This window comes from Capricornis sumatraensis, chromosome 8 (genome assembly GCF_032405125.1).
Source record: "Capricornis sumatraensis isolate serow.1 chromosome 8, serow.2, whole genome shotgun sequence".
Lineage (NCBI taxonomy): Eukaryota > Metazoa > Chordata > Mammalia > Artiodactyla > Bovidae > Capricornis > Capricornis sumatraensis.
The window spans coordinates 6,357,080-6,374,884 of record NC_091076.1 but is presented as its reverse complement, the minus strand read 5'-3'; the positions used below and the strand labels follow the sequence as shown (position 1 = coordinate 6,374,884).

General features: G+C 56.0%; 1 protein-coding gene across 1 annotated transcript in view; it reads right to left on the bottom strand.

The window, feature by feature from the left end:
- Positions 1-1,116: 1,116 nt before the first annotated feature.
- Positions 1,117-17,805, bottom strand: part of SPTBN2 (spectrin beta, non-erythrocytic 2) — a 32,499-nt gene continuing 15,810 nt past the window's right edge. Inside the window, exons 14-36 of the mRNA XM_068976429.1 lie at positions 16,388-16,525; positions 15,066-15,822; positions 14,273-14,475; positions 13,624-13,714; positions 13,239-13,385; positions 10,750-11,013; positions 9,107-9,331; positions 8,723-8,812; positions 7,967-8,227; positions 7,757-7,887; positions 7,298-7,502; positions 6,361-6,735; positions 5,221-5,465; positions 4,987-5,125; positions 4,462-4,546; positions 3,994-4,190; positions 3,517-3,659; positions 3,367-3,427; positions 3,233-3,283; positions 2,830-3,050; positions 2,165-2,338; positions 1,671-1,713; positions 1,117-1,350 (exon numbers count right to left, since the gene is read on the bottom strand). Coding sequence (XP_068832530.1) covers positions 1,117-1,350; positions 1,671-1,713; positions 2,165-2,338; positions 2,830-3,050; positions 3,233-3,283; positions 3,367-3,427; positions 3,517-3,659; positions 3,994-4,190; positions 4,462-4,546; positions 4,987-5,125; positions 5,221-5,465; positions 6,361-6,735; positions 7,298-7,502; positions 7,757-7,887; positions 7,967-8,227; positions 8,723-8,812; positions 9,107-9,331; positions 10,750-11,013; positions 13,239-13,385; positions 13,624-13,714; positions 14,273-14,475; positions 15,066-15,822; positions 16,388-16,525 — 4,480 coding nt within the window. The remainder of the gene's footprint in view (positions 1,351-1,670; positions 1,714-2,164; positions 2,339-2,829; positions 3,051-3,232; positions 3,284-3,366; positions 3,428-3,516; positions 3,660-3,993; positions 4,191-4,461; positions 4,547-4,986; positions 5,126-5,220; positions 5,466-6,360; positions 6,736-7,297; positions 7,503-7,756; positions 7,888-7,966; positions 8,228-8,722; positions 8,813-9,106; positions 9,332-10,749; positions 11,014-13,238; positions 13,386-13,623; positions 13,715-14,272; positions 14,476-15,065; positions 15,823-16,387; positions 16,526-17,805) is intronic.

The following is a 17,805-nucleotide window of genomic DNA, read 5'->3' as shown; positions in this document are numbered from 1 at the left end:
ATATTTACTTATTTGGCTTTGCTAGGTCTTAGTTGTGACACATGGGATATTCAATCTTTGTTGCAGCATATGGGATCTAGTTCCCTGACCAGGGACCAAACCTAGGCCCCGTGCATGGTGAGCATGGCGTCTTCGCTACTGACCCACTAGTGAAGCCCCCTGCCTTCCATTCTTTAAAACAGTTGGGAGAATCATGAGTGAAGAAAGTTGTGCACCACAGCAGCAGTCCTTCACTGCCTTCTAACAGGAATACTGCTTGTTAATGTCATGGGGATCTTCTCTGGTCTAAAAAGAGGCTTGACACTGGTCAACCCAGCAAAGTGGAGGTTATTACCATGGGGAAATGAGACCATGGTAGGGAGGCTCACAGAATAATGTGGTTCTTGGTGGGCTTGGATGCTGGTGGACACCTGACACACAGGAGATCTGGGCCAGAGGGAAGAACTTGGGCACGGCTAGAGAGGTTTGCGGTCAGGAAATCAAAGACACCCAGAGGCAGTAAGAGAAGCTGAGCTGTTTAATCACCTCCTTGGCCAGACTCAAGGCTGTGATTGGCCCCAGACAACTCACACTTGGAAGCTGTCGAGAGTTGCCGGAGATGGAGGGGCTGCTTGAGTCAGAGGACGAGGGAGGATGGGAAGGGGCAGCTTCAGAGTTTCTGACCCGTCATCTGGCTATCTAGCCCCCAGGTCCTGCTTCCGCTCTGAGAGGTTCCTGGCTGGTCCCCAGGGGCGAGGACTGGATGGCGTGCCCCAGCTGTGGTGGGAGAACGACCCTGGGCAGGGGAGCCATTCCCCACATGGCCTCGTAGAGGGTGTGGCGCTGCCTGCGCCCGTGGTGGGGACAGAGGCATAAGGCTGGGGAAAGAGGGGAGGGGGAGGAGTGGAATTGGGGGTTGCCTGGGCCCCACCACCAGTCTAGAATTAAATAGCAGAAAAAAAGGGTTGCCTTTGGGAACACAGACTTGTCCCCAGAGACAGTTCCTGGTGATGGGTTGACCTTGGCAACAGACCCTAGCAGCAGGCAGTTGTCCTGACAAGAGGGTGATCCTTGTCCATGGTCCCTGGCAGTTTCCTGGACAGAGGGAGGGAGCTGGCTTGGGAGTCTTGCCCCCAACTACTTGTTCTTCTTGAAGAAGCTGAAGCGCTTTTCTCGCTCTCGTTCTCTGCCATCCTTGCTGCGAAGGACGACAGGTCCCTCAGCCCCGGCCGGTGACACCGGGGGCATGGTCATGGCCCGGGTCATGCCTCGCGTGGCACTGGGCACCGCTGGCTCTTCAGGCTCTCCGGAGGCAGAGGACGCAGTGGCAATGGCTGCATTCACCACCCTCAGCCACGAGCTCATCTCTGCCTGCACGGGGCGCAGAAAGACACCTGGTCAGCTTGGAGGCTGCGCTACTGGCGGCTGTGGCTCGCGCTCAGTGGGGAAGGGTAAGAGAGGAGGCAGAGATGCCTGCCCCATCTGTCTGGAGAAAAAGACCCCTTTAAGGGAGGAAACATGTTTGGGCGCAGCCTTCACAAACATCCAGTTGGCACAACGTGGGTTGTCCGATATCAAAGGAGACACTTCAGACAAACAAAATGAGAGAGAGGTGAGGAAATAAAGAGTACATCTGAATGGCTCCAAGGCAGCACGGAGGAAAGGGGGCACGGGGGAAGGGGATAGCTCACCTCATCCTTGGCCTGGAACAGATATTCCTTCCCATCTTGTAAGCTGTTGGGAAAGAGAGAAAACTCAGGGCAGAGCTGAGACTCTGACCGGCCAGCAAGACGGCCTTATTGCGCAGAGACCAGACGGGAGAATGGGCCCAGATGCTCAGAGCCAGCTAGTCTAGACCCTTTCTGCACGAGTCTCAGGACCGGGGGTGGGGCCAAAGCAGCTCCTTCCTGATTGGCTGCCGAGGACGAGGGCACGCTCACTTCCGCCCCGGCCGGCTGGCAGGCAGGGGCAGGCCCAGAGGACCCAGAGACAGGGCAGTGCCGACACCTCTCCCCTGCAGGATACTGCTCAGCTTGTCAGGCCTGTGCCGTGGTGCTCCCGCTACCCTGTGTGTGAGCACAACCAGAGCCCCCGCCTCTCCCTCGTCGATATTGCTGTTCCCAAACGCCTGGCCCAGTGCCCTCGCGTCTGTATCCCTGGGAGCCTCCCGCCTGCCCATTCCTACCCCAGCTTGAAGACATGCTTGCGCTTTCGATAATCAAAGGCCACGCTGCCCTGGGCCCTGGCCAGGCTGACAGGCACTTCTCCGTGGTACGGCACTCCTGCACTGGCTGCCTTTGCATCCTTGTAAAAGCCAAGGCTCCCGCGCCGCAGGACACAGTACACGTTCTGCCACGACCTGGGGGGTGGGGAACGTGGTGCAGGTGAGGAGGAAACGCAGGTGCCTGACCGGCCTTTGACAGGCCAGCCACCTTGGGAACAGCCTGGTGGTCCCAGGACTCCCAGGGCCACTCCTGTCATTGCTAAGTTGCTTCAGTCGTGTCTCTTTGCAACCCTATGGACTGTAGCCCACCAGGCTCCTCTGTCCAAGGGGATTCTCCAGGCAAGAATACTGGAGTGGGTTGCCATGCCCTCCTCCCAGGGGATCTTCCTGACCCAGGGATCGAACCCACCTCTCTCATGTCTCCCTGCACTGGCAGGCGGGTTCTTTAACACTAGTGCCACCTTAGGCCCATCTTGTTTATAGTTTCCCGGCCCTCCCGCCCCCACTGAGGCCCCACACTGCTCCTGAGTCCTACCCCTTCCCCCAGTCTAGGAAAAGGTTCTGGGCAAGCCTGTCTAGAATCAGGAGCCGAAGGGGCCTCTACACTGCATGGCCAGACCCAGTACCTGTTGGCAGCCTTCTTGCCAAAGGCCTCCATCTCCTGTTTGCGGCACAGCAGCCCCTCCATCTGTTCCTGGGCGGAGAGCTCTGGACCTCGAGTGGGCAAGGTGGCGACCCGGGCGGACTCGGATGACCTGCTCTGGGGCATTATCGGAGGGGTTGGGCCCCGTGTCCGGGCCTGCTTCTCTCCCCGTGGCCCGTTGGCCTCATCCCCAGCACCGGATCCCTGTGGAGACATCTGGCTTGAAGGGTGTGAAGCTTTTAAGTCCAGGAGCAGGTCTTCCCACCCCCATGTTTCCTGTGAGTCTCTGCCCTCTCCTGACCCTAGTGTCCCCACCGCCCGGCTCACACCCCTTTGCGTCCCTTATCTCCTAGTTATCAACACCCACACCCCCAGGAGTAACTCACAGGCCCTTCTGGGAGGCTGCCTTGCTCAAGTCTCTGCTGTTCTATCAGGGGCTGCAAGGAGAAGACGCGGTTAAGCAGACACGAGACGGGGAGGGGCTAAGATTCTGACAGGGTGCTCGGATGGGAGGACTCACCTGGGGGCCCTCTGCATCTGTGCAGACGCCGTTCACACTGGCCGGCAGGCGGGGGTGTGCTCTGGAACGGCAGGGGCGACAGAGAACGCTAAGTGGTGGGGTGGCTCTGGCTCAGCCTCCTTTTCCTCCCCCAGGTGTCCCAGCTCTCACCCGTCCCGGGGAGCAGCAGGGGCCGTGTGGCTGTCCACCAGGTGCCCTTCGGGTGGACTGGCCGGGGGTTCTGGAGGAGGGGGCAGCTTCCTCCGTTCCTCTTCCTCCCTCTTTCTTTTCCGCTCCTTCTCCTGTTCCTCCAGCTGCCAAGAAATTCTGAGGTCAGAACATAGAAGGTCCGGGGCATTGGGGAAAGCTGAAGTGTCTCAGCTCTGGTCTGACGAAACAGGAAGGATGCAGAAGAGAAAACCAGAAGAAGGTGGGGGTGAGGAGCCATGGGGGGGATGCTGTCTCTTAGTGGTACTCAGGGAAAATGATGGCTCCCAGAGGTGAGGTGACCACAGGGTACCTTCAGCTCACATCTGGGAGAGCCTGGAGTAATGGGAAGAGGAGAAATGTCCTCTTCATGCAGGAGGGTGTGCAGGGCCTGGGGCAGAAGGAGGGGGCCGGTGTTCCTGGGGTCCTGGTTGCCCTCACCGCTGTGAGCTTCTCCAGCGCGCTGAACCGCTCCTCCCAGGCCACCGCGGACTTCTGGAAGGCCTCATGCCGCTTGATGAGGCTCTCGACTTCATCAACTGTGCAGCCCAGCTCAGCGCTTCGCACCAGTGGTTCCTGACTACACAGCCAAGCCTCCGCCACACCTGCGTCTCTCCCGAACACCAGCACCTCCAAAACTGCAGGGGGGTCGGGTTGCAGAGAGGTGGCAAGTCAGAGTGGGCAACGGCAGGGCACTAGGGCTACAGCAGCTTTGGGAACAGGGCCACCGAGAAGGACACCACCCCAGAGCAGGAGCTCAGGGCAGAGCTAGGCATGCCCGGGGCAGGGCTCTTGGGTTCCACGCCCAGGATTCCTGGTCTCACCTACTCTGGAAACTACAGGGTACAAGGCCCCCTGGTGCTCCCCCCAGGGCCCAGAGCCCCCGATTGGTTTTCTACAGCGGCTCACCGAGCTGCAGCCAGTCCATTTTCTCCTGCCACTTGTCAGCTGTCTCTTGACGCCGTGCCTGAAGCTGAGACAGCTTCTCTGAGATCTGGGGAGGCAGAGATGGGAATTAGCATTCAGCAGGGCCTTTCCGGGGCCCCTGGGGGTCTTACTAATGACATCTTTTTTTTAACTGTTTATTTTGTATTGGGGTATAGCTGATGAACGGTGTTGTGGCAGTTCTGGGTGAACAGCAAAGGGACTCAGCCACACATACACGTGTATCCATTCTCCCCCGAACCCCCCTCCCATCCAGGCCACCACACATTGACCAGAATTCCACATGCCGTATAGTAAGTCCTCACTGGTGGTTTTTTTATTTCAAGAGGCAGACAGAAAAATCAAATGGGGAAATCCCTGAACAACCCTGAGGGGACGGTGAAAAGTTTCAGCACAGAAAGAATGAGAAGAAGCGGGAAGACTCCAAGGAGAACCTAGCATTCAGGCCTCCCCGGTGAGGGTGACTGGCTCTGCCCAGGCCTCACCCACCTCCTCTGCCGCATAGTGGCTCCTGGCCAGCAGCCCCTGCCCCATGTCGACACAGGAGGAGAAGCGGTCGGCCCTGGCCTCAATCTCGGCCTTGATGCCTTGGTGGTTCTTGATGACCAGGTCTGCGGAAGACACATCCCTGGGGGCACAGAGACCGCATCACCTGCTGCTCACCACCCTCTCCCAGCCACGAACCCGTAGCCCTTGGAGGCAATCAGGCACTGTGGGTCTCACCGGGGCCGCTCCTGGGCGTCCATCTGCAGGTTCACCCCGTCCATCCACAGCATCAGCTCCCGGACGGCCTTGAAGAAGCGGAACTTGTCCGTGGTGTCCAGCAGCAGCTGGCGGCGGGCAGCAGAGCTCCCCTGAAGCTGTGCCCAGGCCTCGGCCACGGCCTGCATGTGGCGGCCGATCTCTTCGGCCTTGTCGCCGGCATAGGCCTTCTGGAGCCGGTGGCCGTCATCCTGCACCTGCTGGACCTGCAGGGGCCCTGGTCAAAGTTAAGGCAAGCCGGGAGACTCCAAGGGGCTGCAGCCCCCCTTGGCCCTGGCCTCTGCTCTTCACCTCCTGCCCAGTTCACCAGCTGGGGAAGCAGGGGGAGGGGTAGGGTGGGGGTGAGGGGGCCACTAGGAAAGATGGGGGCTGGTACTCAGAGTCAGCCCTGTCACATGCTGCCCTGTGGAGCCCTACTGGGGGGCCTGGGCTTAGCCTGGGGGTCAACACTTTAAAAGGGCCACTAGCTGGTTGAGCTTTCAGAAGCCTGTCCAGCACGTGGAGGACCTCAGAGATTGCTAGAAGGAGATTTTCAGCCTAAAGAAGGGACTTGGGTGAGGTGGGCCCTCCTGGGTTTAAATGGCTGGAGGAAGGATCTGTGCTTATTTTTTGTAGGGCTAATGCCTGAGTGGGAGCAACAGATGGATTTTAGTACAAAGGGAAGAATCTTCTAGCTCCTGGAACCATTTGAAAATGTCATGGGGCCGGACTTCCCTGGTGGTTAAGAATCCACCTGCCAATGCAGGGGACCTGGGTTCCACCCCTGGTCCGGGAAGGTCCCACATGCCGTGCTCTGCAACGAAGAGCAGCCCCCATTTGCCACAACTAGAGAAAGCCTGCACTCAGCAACAAAGACCCAGTGCAGCCAAAAATAAAAATAAATTTAAAAAAAGAAAATGTCACGGGCCCTCAAAGAGCCTTGTCACTCCAGGTGTGGACATGGTAGCTAGATGTCCCCTGGCCAGAGATGGTTCCCTGAAAGCATTCTAAGCTCATCCCTATGTGGCCCTGCAGGGCATGCCCACCCTCCAGTACCTCTGCCACATTCCCCACCGAGTGTTCTCTAAGACACCGTCGCCCCCACCCACGCTTGGGTCAGACCTGGGCGCTGAGGGCCTGGATGTCATGCTCGAAGGCACAGTGTCGGCGCTGCAGGGCCTCGGCGGCATTGAGGTCCCGGCCGGTCCCGTCGGGAAGCTGCTGCTGCTTGTGCTGCACGCGCGCCAGTGCTTGGCGCGCCCCGTGCAGGAAGCGCTGCAGCTCGTGTGCAGCTGCCAGCACCTGGCCCCGCGTGTCCAGCAGCTCCAGCAGGTCAGCCCAGGCCTCGTTGAGGCTGTCCTTCCACTCGGCCACCATGGCCCGGGCGGCGTGGCCCCCGGCGATGAGCCCGTTGGCCAGCGCGTTGGCGCCATCCACGCGCTCCTGGCCGATGGTGCTCGTGTCCCGCGAGAACTCGCGGAATTTGTCCCGGAGCATCTGGTGAAGGAAGCCATTGCCCGGAAGATGCTGTGAGGCTGGAGGGAGTGGTACCTACCTCGGGGCGGGGTGGGGGGCAAGTCCTTTCACACTGAAAACCCACTTCTCGCCCTGGGCCACTTCAGTAGGGCCAAGTTGGTAAGCAAAAGCAACTGGTACCCATTGACCCTGCATTTGACGGATGCCCCCAGCCTCCAGCCCCCAGTAAAGAGGTGCTTGAAACCTTTAGTCTTCTGACAAGGATACCCTAAGTACGGTCTGTATTTCTGCACCAGTGAGGGTTCAAACCCCCACCCCAAAAACATGGAGAGGAACCTCACGCCCCCTATACTGCTGAGTTCTGTTGGAAAAGAGTGACTGGTCACTCTCCTCTTGCCCACGTCTATGTGCAGTCCTGCCTCCTCCTCTCTGCACAATTTTTTGAACGAAATACCTCGAAACTCAACGAACAGCGTCTGCAGCCCCTGGTCTTTCGCCCCTGCCCCTTGGGGCTCCACCCAGGATGAGGCGCTAGCCCTCCCTCTGGAAGCCCACGTGTGGCTGCCGTCCTCCCTGCACTCACAGTCACGTGCTCGTAGTCCTGGCCCAGCTCATGCGAGGCGGCCACCACCTCACGCTCCTGGATCCACTGCTCCAGGTCGTCCAGCTCCCGGCGCAGCTGGCACAGCCGGAGGTGCTCCTGCAGACGCTCCCGCCGCTCACCCGCCAGCTCCTTCAGGCCAGCGTACAGCTTGTCCACCTGGGCTTGGCGGATCGACAGCCGGGTGCTGCGAGGCGTGGAGAGGACGCACCGCTCTGACCCCTGGCCTAGCCCATGGAGTCCTGGCCCTCTTGGCCCCCCAACGACTTGACATATCCCCACTTCCCCAGCTTTCTAGATGGTTCTGTACACACACAAGTCAGAAGGCTCTGCAGTATCCTGGCCTTCCTGAACCTGGCTGCCCACTCCCCCTCCCCCTCCTCCCCACTCCTCCCCCCAACAGCCCCGGGGACTGGCCCCCTTGCTGCCTGCTGTACTCGCCTCTCTGGATGCTCGTGGTCAATCATGTCTTGGCTGCTGGCTGCCAGCTGGTGAATGGTCTGGGCATAGTCGGCCAGGGCTTGTTCCAATACCTGATGCTTCTTCACCTCCGCCTGGGCGCTCAGCTCGTCCTGGGGAAGGGGACAGGGGCAGCAGGGGGTAAGGGTCGGGGGAGGAAAGACGCAGCCTGAGCTCTGCCCCGGCTCTCACCTTGGCCTTCTCCTGGCCCATCATGTGTAACTCCTGCTCGCCCATCCAGGCCTCAGCCTCTGCGGCATCGCGGTAGAACTGCTGGGCCCGCAGGGCCTCCTCCAGTCGCTTCCCTCGCAGCTCCAGCTCATGGCCCAGGCGTTTCCACATTTCCTGGAGCTCCGCCAGCTCAGGGCCTGCTGCTGCCGCGCCCAGAGTGCGCTGCCGCTCTGTCAGGTCCGCAATCCGGGGCTCATGGCCCTGAATCTCCTTCTGCAGCGTCTGTCCGCAGCAACAGAGGAGATGCTGCAAGGCTTGCTGAGGGAACCCCCTCACCCTACACTTACTCCACACAAACCCCCCTTCACACTTCTGCTTCTCATCCTCCCTGAGTCCTCTTCACTTCCCCTCTTTTCTGGCCCAAGGATGTGACGAAGGTTCCCCTTCAATCCACAGGATCTACTACTAGGGGAACCCACCCTCCTGAGGCGAGGAAAGGAGACCCACAGAAGTCTCGGATTATGCCCAGCATCAGGGGCAGCCAAGGAAACCCCAGGTCTCAAGAAAACAAACTTTTCGGACTTCCCTGGTGGTCCAGTGCCTAAGCCTCAGTGCTCCTGATGCAGGGCGCCTGGGTTCAATCCATGGTCAGGGAACTAGATCCTACATACTGCAACCAAGAGTTGCAACTAAGACCCCAGGGCAGCCAAACAAACAAACATTCAAGTCTGAGGAGGCTCTTGGGACCCCTTCTTTTGCCTTTAGGCTCTGCCTCACCTGGTTCTTCTTCATGAGGAGCTGGACACTGGGCAGGTCCTTGCCGTGTTCCATGGAGCTAGCCATGGGTAGCCGCTCCGTCACCCACAACTGGATGAGAAAGAGGAGGGGTCCGTGGAGGTCCAGAGGGCAAAGTAAGAGCCAGGGGTTGGCTGGGAAGGGGTTCCCGGTGGAAGGTTTTCCAGGGCTCTGGTTCTGGGGGAAGGGGCCTAGAGGGTATCCCTGGGTGTTGCTAGAGGGTTGACTTCCAATGCCCAAGGGAAGAAACAACAGAGCCCTGCTGGCACTCACCCCCAGCACCCAGCAAGGAGACAAAAAGCCAAAGGCAGGGGGCCGTTTACCCCGATGGAGACTCTAACCCGGTCCCAGGTCCCGGAGACTCACGATCTCATCCTCCACGTCCCGGTGGAACTGGTGCTGCTCGCGGGAGGCCTGCAGGCGCCGGCAGCGCTCCTCCATGGGCTGGCACAGGGCCCTGAACTTCTCCTCCACTGCCCTCGAGGTCCTCTCCACCTCCCCTGCACCCTGGTCTTCCTGGGCCAGCGCTTTTGCCTGCGCCTGGATCGCCTCCACCTCCTTCTCTCGCACAGCCATCTCCCTTTCCAGCATCTGCCAACCGGAAGAGGAAGCAGATGTTAGCACCGTGCTTCCACCTTCAAAGTCAGCGGAGACACTAGTCTATATCAAGCTAATCATGAATTCTTATCGATACAGCTCAATCTAGGGAGAGTATCTCTTCCTGGCCTACATCAATGGATCTCAAACTTCAATATATCTAAGAATCCAGGGGGTGTGATATCTGTGCCAGTAATCAACTTATGGTCTCTTGGTCTTCTCCAATCCATCTCAGTTTCAAGTACACCTTTGCCCATTTTGAGTCTTGGAACCTGACCCTGTAAAGATTTTTCCTTGGTCAGCTGGTGCAGTACTAGGACTTGTCCATAGAGGGCGCTAGAGGGACACCACTAAGAAAAGGCAAGGCATGGGGTTCTATTTATGGTTCCAGCCTGTTTTTCTTCTAGTTCCTATAGCATGACGTATAGGCGACCCGATGGCTCTTACCCCACAGCAAGTTTTGCTGGCATCCCAGTGCCATGCCGTCCAGGTTTGGCCTGCCAGCTTCAGACCTCTCTGGTTTATGATACCCCAGCAAATTTCTACGCCATCCAGCTGGCCTGTGCCTTCTCCAATAAGGTCTGAAACTCAGCCTTGGGGTAGGGGGAGGGCATCTCAGTCCTTCCTGGGGACCCCCTCCCCAGTCCTAGGGACACAGCTCTTCCCTACATTTGCTATTCCTGTATTCATCAGAGCAGGGATCAGCAAACCCTGTCCCCTGCCTGTTTTTGTAAATAAAGTTTTATTGGCACACACTACACTATTCTTTTACACATCACCTGTGGCTGCTTTTACCCTACAAGGACAGAGTTGAACAGTTACGACACAGACTTTTGCTGTTGTTGTTCAATCACTAAGTCGTGTCTGACTCTTTGCGACCCCATGGACTGCAGCACGCCGGGCTTCCCTGTCCTTCACCATCTCCGGGGTTTGCTTAAGTTCATGTCCACTAAGTCAGTGATGCCATCTAACCATCTCATCCAACAGAGTGTGACCCTTAAAACTCAAAATACTTGATTTGTTTGGATTTTCCCAAAACATCTTAGAGAAAGCAGGACAAACTTTTTGGCCAACTCAATATCATTTGGTCATTTACAGAAAAGTTTTTTTCTGACCCTTGCTTTGGAGTTCTTTTTACCTCATTGGGAGGTAACCACCTTTTATTAATTAAGAGTTCTTTCCCCTAAAATTTCCTTGTTCAAGTTAGAATGTGCTGTCCGTCTCCCAACTTTACTCTGACTGACACACATTCCTAGAGATTCCAAAACTGGTGACCCATGGAAATTGCTTTGAGAGATGCCTGTTAAGATGTTGTCTGTGAGGCCTGGGAATGGCCTCGTGAACCTCACGAGCTACTGACTCCCATCTCCTCTTTTGCCGTTCACCAGCCCCACCAAAGGCCCACGGCATACCTGCTGCTTCTTGAGCAGGATGTTGACGCTGGTGAGGTCCTTGCCGTAGTCATCCGAGTGCAGCTGGGCCTGCAGGCTCTCCAGCCAGCTCTCCAGGGCGGAGCAGCTCTGGGCAAACAGCTCAGCTCGGTTGGCATCAAAGAGGCTGCGGGCTTTGGCCTGGGTGGTGGTCTCCAGCTCGTCCCAGCGCCGGTGCAGGTCCTCCAGCTTCTCCCACACCAGAGCTTTCAGCTCTGGCTTTTCCAGAGTCAGCTCCCGCCCTTCCTGGGTGTGCGACAAGGAAGGGGTCAGTGTCAGAATTAGATGCCACTGAACTTCACGGGCCAATAGCAGAAAGAGATCCAAAGGACAGCAGAGACCTGAAGTGAGGGCAACCACACCAAGTTCTTGGGTGTTCTCCAAGCTTCCTAAACGTCCCTACCCTTGCTGCTGAGTAAACCCTCCTGCCTTCTTCAAGGTCAGACCTTGTCTTGGTTCAGAGGCCATTGCACTCTCTCCTTATTGTGAGTTCCAGTGTCCCGTGGTGCTTGTGGTTCCCAGTGGCACAGTGCACACGGTCATGTGTCACTGGCCATCATTCCACGTTTCTCAGCTCATCACCCTTCACCGAGCGAGTCTCGCCTGGTTTCCCCACTCCCATCCTTTCTGCTTGGGGACTTTGGTTTCTGGAAAGGTGAGGGCGGCATGGTGTGGTGTGCATGCCAGGTGGCCTGGATGTGCCAAGGAGTTACTGCCCCCCAAAGCAGCCCTCAAGCAGTGACAGGAAATTGGTGGATGAATATCAGGCGTGCATGCTTTGGCTGGGATAACTATGTCTGTTCCACATGATGTCCCAGGTGTCCCACGAGGACTGAGCACCAGGTGCCCCCTGGGGTCACTGGCATGGTAGCGAACCCTTTGCTGACCGCCTTCCCTTCTCCACCTCGTCTCCCCACCCCTTACTGGCTTCCCTGGATCACCTCCCATGGAAGTGGCTTGCGCTGGAAGCCTTGTTACTTGGTAAACAGAACTGAGACACTGCCTTCAGGCTGTTTTCCATATGCTGCCAGGATGAAGAGCGCCAGAGCCAAGCTCAGCGGGGTAACTTCACTAACCCTCAGCACAATGCTCTTGTGCAGTCCTTATGTGGTGATCGGGGTTTTTCATGTCCCAGCCCACTTTCACCTCCATAGCCCCTTCATACATCCTGTGCTCCTGCCAGAAGGACTTGCATCCTTGCCCCCATACAGGCGCCCCATGTCCACACCCCTGGTTTCCAGTTTCTCTACCAAGAAACATCTTTCCCCCAACATCTCTGCCTGTACAAATTCTACCCATCCTTCATGAACTTCCCTGCAGGCTCCTGCTTCTGGGATTCCCACATCTCTCTCCTTAGCTTATTGGGCTCTCTCTGATTACATTCCTTATGTTCTGCTTTAGGTTGAATTTAGCAGTTTATGTACACATCTCAGATCCTGGCTCCAGCGTCATTCCTTGAGGGTGGAGCATGCAGTGGAATCACCTTTGTTCCCCTTCAGTGGCTAACACCAGGCCTTGCACTAGGCCTAGCACCAAGTAAATATTTGCTAAACAAATGAAGAAACCAGATCCACACTGGTCTCTTCCTCTTCCCAACCGTCACGCCCTTGAGGGAAGGAAAGCGTCTTTTTGTGTACCTTGCAGTACCTAGCAGAGCGCTGAGCACACAGGATGTTGTCCAGGAATACTCGCTGAATAGAAATTAAGTTTTACCTGTGCTCAGCTCTTGAGGAAGAGCTGGGTGTGGAGACCAAGTGCCAGGGAAGCAAGACTCTAAGGCACAGTTGACAAACTGTGGCCCAAGAGCCAAATCTGGCCCACCACTTGTCTTTATAAATAAAGTTTTATTGGAACTCAGCTGCGCTCATTCATCTATGTATTCTCTTTGGCTGCTTTGTGACACTGGCAGAGTTAAGCAGTTGCAGCAGAAACTAAAATATTTACCGCCTGCCCCTTTTACAGAAGTTTGCTGACCCTGTTGAAGAGTATCATCCTCTTCTGGACCATGAATAGATATCATGCTGACTCAAAGCTGCAGGCTGCGTAGTGTCTGACTCTTTGTGATCCTATGGACCACAGGCCACCAGGCTCCACTGTCCATGGAATTCTCTAGGCAAGACTACTGGAGTGGGTTGCTGTGCCCTCCTCCAGGGGATCTTCCTGACCCAGGGATGGAACCTGTGTCTCTCATGTCTCTTGCATTGGCAGGTGGATTCTTTACTACTAGTGCCACCTAGGAAGCCCAAGCTGCAGGCTGGCTCCCTGCTGATTTGTCCTTTTTCAAAGTTTTGGAGTCACTGGCCCATAGGCCTAAGACATTTGTCCTCCAGACCTTGGAGGTTTGGCTCCTAGGGCTCCATGATCTCTAAGCCCGATACTGAAGCCGGGACCCTCCCCTGCTCGGCGGCTGGGATGCTGACGGGAGGAGGCCCTGGACACTCCCTTCTTGCTGCTGCCATCCCCTCACTCACCTTGTCCACCTTGTCCAGCCAGTCTTTGTTGGCGGCCAGCTCGGCCATGAACGCCTGGTGCTTCTGCCACTTCGTGTGCAGGTTGCGGGCCTCGTCGTAGGACACGTCCTGCGCTGTCAGCATCTTCTCGTCAATCCAGAGCTTCAGCTGGCCAGGGCGGCGAGCGGGGATGGAGGAGGGCAGAGAGCATTTCAGAGGGAGGGAAGCATGAGGCCGGAAGGGGCGAGGGTGCGCTGGGGAGCTGGGGGACGGGGAGAAGCCAGGCAAGGGTTCACTTGCTCAGCTCACACTGCAGGGGCCTGATTCTAGGCTCAGAGAGCAAGAGTGCTGTGGGCAAGGAGTGGCCAGGGAGTGTCAGAGGTGACATGGGGGCAGGGAGCTCCACCTCGTGACAGTCTTGTAGGAAGTGCTGCTGCTCTCGGTTGTCCCGAAGACGGCCCAAAAGCTGCTGCACCGCTTCTTGATTCTTCTTGTGTCTGTAACGACAGGCCTTTGTGGAGCCCTTGAACTTGCTCTGAAAGGGTTACGACCCTCTAATTCAGCAGTCCCCAACCTTTTTTGGCACCAGGGATTGTTTTTGTGAAAGACAATTTTTTTCCACGGACCAGGGTGGGGGCGGGGGATGGTTTGGGGATGATTTAAACACGTTACATTTCCTGAGCACTTTATTTCTATTTTTATTGCATTGCTGCACCTCAGATTATCAGGCATTAGATCCTGGAGGTTGGGAACCCCTGTTCTATCTAACCTAGATGCTTTCGGTCCTCCTCCTATGGGGACAATACCTTCCAGGAGAACCACGTGACAACCCAGGGATCCTGAGGTCCAGTGTCTAGCCACCTTAGGGGGCTTCATTTCACCCCAGTGTCGGTGAGACAGAACTTCTCCACCCAGAAGCTCTGCAACCACTTGGTTCTTCCTTCTCTAGGTTTGGTCAGCTCCTGACCCCCATCTGTGGATCTGAGTGCTGTGTTCATCCCGTTTTCACTTGGTTCCCTTTAGGGGCCCCCAGCTGCCCACCATCCTCACTGTACCTCCTCTCCACCGAGTCTGCCTTCTCTTGGATCTTCTCGGCATGGACGTTGCCTTCCGATACCAGCTGGCGTCCGGCTTCCAGAAGACCACGGATCCGCTCACCATTGGCATCCATGGTGCTCATGAAGTCTTCCAGTTTTTTAATGGTGGCATCGGCTGCCTGGAGGGTCCCTGGCATCTCCGTGTGAGACAAGACATATTCCTGTGGGAGGGGAGACACTGAGCTCACTGCCCAGCTTCCCAGAAGGAACCTCCGAAGGGCAGCCATCTGAGACATGGACGCTGCCCAGGGTGGGGCAGGAGACTCTGGCTCAGAGACAGAGGGATGGTGCTGATTATGTGGAAGTCTCAGAAGGTTAAAAGGGAGCTGGGCTGGAGTGCCTTTAATCCTCCAAATCCTGCCCCATCTTATTTATAGCTGCTGTTTACATTTCCTTAACAGTTACGACAAGCTAGGTTTTCTATTTTTTCTTATGTCAGTTTGTTCAAGTTACATTTACATCTCTCTCTTTTTTTTCATTCCCTTTCTTTTAGGGGGGCCACACCTCATGGTATGTGGAACTTTCCAGACCAAGGATCAGACCTGTGCCCCTTGCAGCAAAAGTGCAGAGTCTTAACCACTGAACTGCCAGGGAAGTCCCTCACCCTTTTGGTCATGTTCCCCGTGCTCATCCTGTTTGCTCAGCTATTCCACCTGCTGCCATTTCTCTCCCCATACATCACTCCTTCACATCCCCCTGACCCCTATTTCCCACTTCTTCCTGGTTGGGACGTTGCCCTCCGGACTCTTACCTGACTGCTGAGTACGCCTTCAGCCTGGCGAGCATCCCGCAGGAAGCCCTGGAAGCCGTGGGCCTGGGCCAGGCGGCCTTGCCGGCTCTCCCACATGCGGCCCAGCTCCTCCCAGCCAGTTCCCAGTGCTTCCAGTCGCTGCCGCAGGAAGAGGCACTGGGGATCAGCCTGGTCCCGGGTCACCTCCTCACCCACGGCCCGCAGCCGGCTGTACTCGCTCCGGGCCCGTTCCACCTCTCCCCGCAGGGCTGCGTGTTGGGCCAGGAGGGCCTCGGCTTCAGGTAGGGTGGCTGGTCCTTCTTCAGAGGCCACAGAGGTCTGCGTGCGGCCGAGCCAGGCCTGGAAGTCATCCAAGCTGCGCAGGAAGTCCTGCAGCCGCCGCGCCTCACCCAGCGACTCCTCTCGCCGCCGCATGGTGGCCCTGAGGTCCTCCCAGCCGGCCTGCACCTCTCCAAGCCGGGCGTTGATGGCAGGGGCTTGGGCGGGGTGGCCAGCAGCCAGGGCATTTGCCTCTCGGGTCAGTTCGCCCACCCGGGCGGCGATAGCCTCCAGGTCCCGCTCGGTGCCAGCCAGCTTGCGCTGTAGCGCCAGCACACCGGCCAGGTCATTACCCAGGCCCTGGGTGGACTCAATGACCTTGGTCTTTTCTCTCATCCAAGCTTGTGTCTCCGTGCACTCTAAGTGGTAGTTCTGGATGCTCAGGGCTGACGTCAGGGCTGCCTTCTTGCCGTCCGCCAGGGATCGAAACTGCTGCCACCTGAGGGCCGAGGGGGTGTCTGGAGTTGCTCAGCTTCCCTGCCCTGTCCAGGTGTATTCTACAGCCTCTTCCTGCTTCTCTCTCCCTTGATTTATGCTACCATCTGCTGTTTGCAGAGGCTGCTCCCCACCTGTCTGCCCTCAACTCCTTGTCTGCCCCCAGTCCAGGCCTCAGCCTCTTCAAATGACCTTTTTTTGGTGTTGCTGTCTAATCGCTGTCATGTCTGGTTCTTTGTGACCCTATGGACTGTCGCCTGCCAGGCTCCCCAGCCCATGGGACTTCCCAGGCAAGAATACTGGAGTGGGTTGCCATTTCTTTCTCCAGGGGATCTTCCTGACCCAGGGATCGAACCCGCATCTCCTGTATTGGCAGGTGAATTCTTTACCACTGAGCCGCCAGGGAAGCCCCAGGCAACTTTTAACCCATTTCCATCTCTTTCATCACCAGCCCCCTTCCCCTGGACATATTCCAGATGGCTTTCTCTCCTCGTCTTTAGCCTCTATCTCATCTCTACCGAGCTCCCTTCCAGCTGCCATCCTGTAAGCAGCATCCTTTCTCACCCCACCTGTGGTTGAGCTGCTTCTGGGTGTTGACAATGCTGTCCTTCCCTGGTGGGTTGGCCTTCAGCAACTGTTCTGCGATGTCATTCACGGCAGTAATTCGCGCAGCAAGTGCGTTCATTTCGGGCTCCAGGGTCTCAAACCTGATGAGTGGAAGAGCTGGAGGTGAGCAGCAGGAGGCAGCGGTGCACTGGGCCACCTCCATTAGGTGCCCAAGAGAACTCCTCTCTGTCAACATGAGACTTATTTGTAGGGGCCTCTGCATCTCCTCCCTACACAGTTCACAGCATCTGTGGATCGTTAGCGCGAGTGGGAGCCCCCCCTCCTGCTAATCAACTAGAAAAACTGTCACCTCTAGAGCTGCTCAAAAACGTGGTGAAAATTAAAGGTCAGGAACAGCCGGACAACACGTCAAACTAATCCCTAGCAGCGGACCTTACCCTTCAGCACAAGCTCCGTTATTCCTCCTGGGATTTACCCCCTAGCTGCCTACCTGGGTCCCACCTTACTAATATGTGTTAAAAGATGGACTGACAACTAAAAAAAATTTAAGTGATAAACATGTGAAGTGTTTCTTTCCCCAGAAACATTTCATATTTTCCTAGAGCAGATTCTGCAAATGGGTCAGATAGTAAATATTTGGGGGCTTTCCTGGTGGCTCAGATGGTAAGGAATCTGCTGCGATACTAGAGACCCAGCTTTGATCCCTGGGTCAGGAAGTAAATATTTTAGATTTGGTGAACCATTTGATCTTTCTCACATGTATTCAGCCAGGCTGTTTTCAATGCTAAGGCAGACACAGGGATGATATGTAAATGAATGGGTATGGCCATGTTCCGATAAAGCTTTATTTACAAAAACAGGCAGAGGCTCGAATTGACACAGGGGTGGTACTTTCCTGACTCCTGTCAAGGGATATCTTGAAAACAACAAGAAAAAAAACTCATTATATTTTAAACACCACCAGAAAATCTGACTACAGTTTGAGTAGTAGAAGACATCAAGGAATTCCTAATTTTGTTTTAACTGATAATGGTATTGTGGGTGGTTCTATGAGAAAAACATGCTTTCTAAATTTTAAGATTTCTTATTCTGTAAATAAAGCTACTTTATGAGAGATGAATCCGTGTCTCTGTCTAAAAGGCTTATAACTTCAAAGCCTTAGCTATTTTAAGTCTGCACATAAGTGATAAAACAATTTACTCATATCACAAACTTCTTCGTCCCTGGAAAGTGCAGAGGTGAAACGTTCCCATTGGGGATTTGCTTTGGAAAAGGAAAATCAGTCTAACAGAGCATGATGCTGATGATATTGAATCTGGCTGAGTCTGTGGAATAAGGTTTCTATTTCTGAGTATGTTTAACATTTTTCATTAAAACCGAAAACAGACGCCTGCTAAGACTCAAAGTGGGGTAGCAGGAG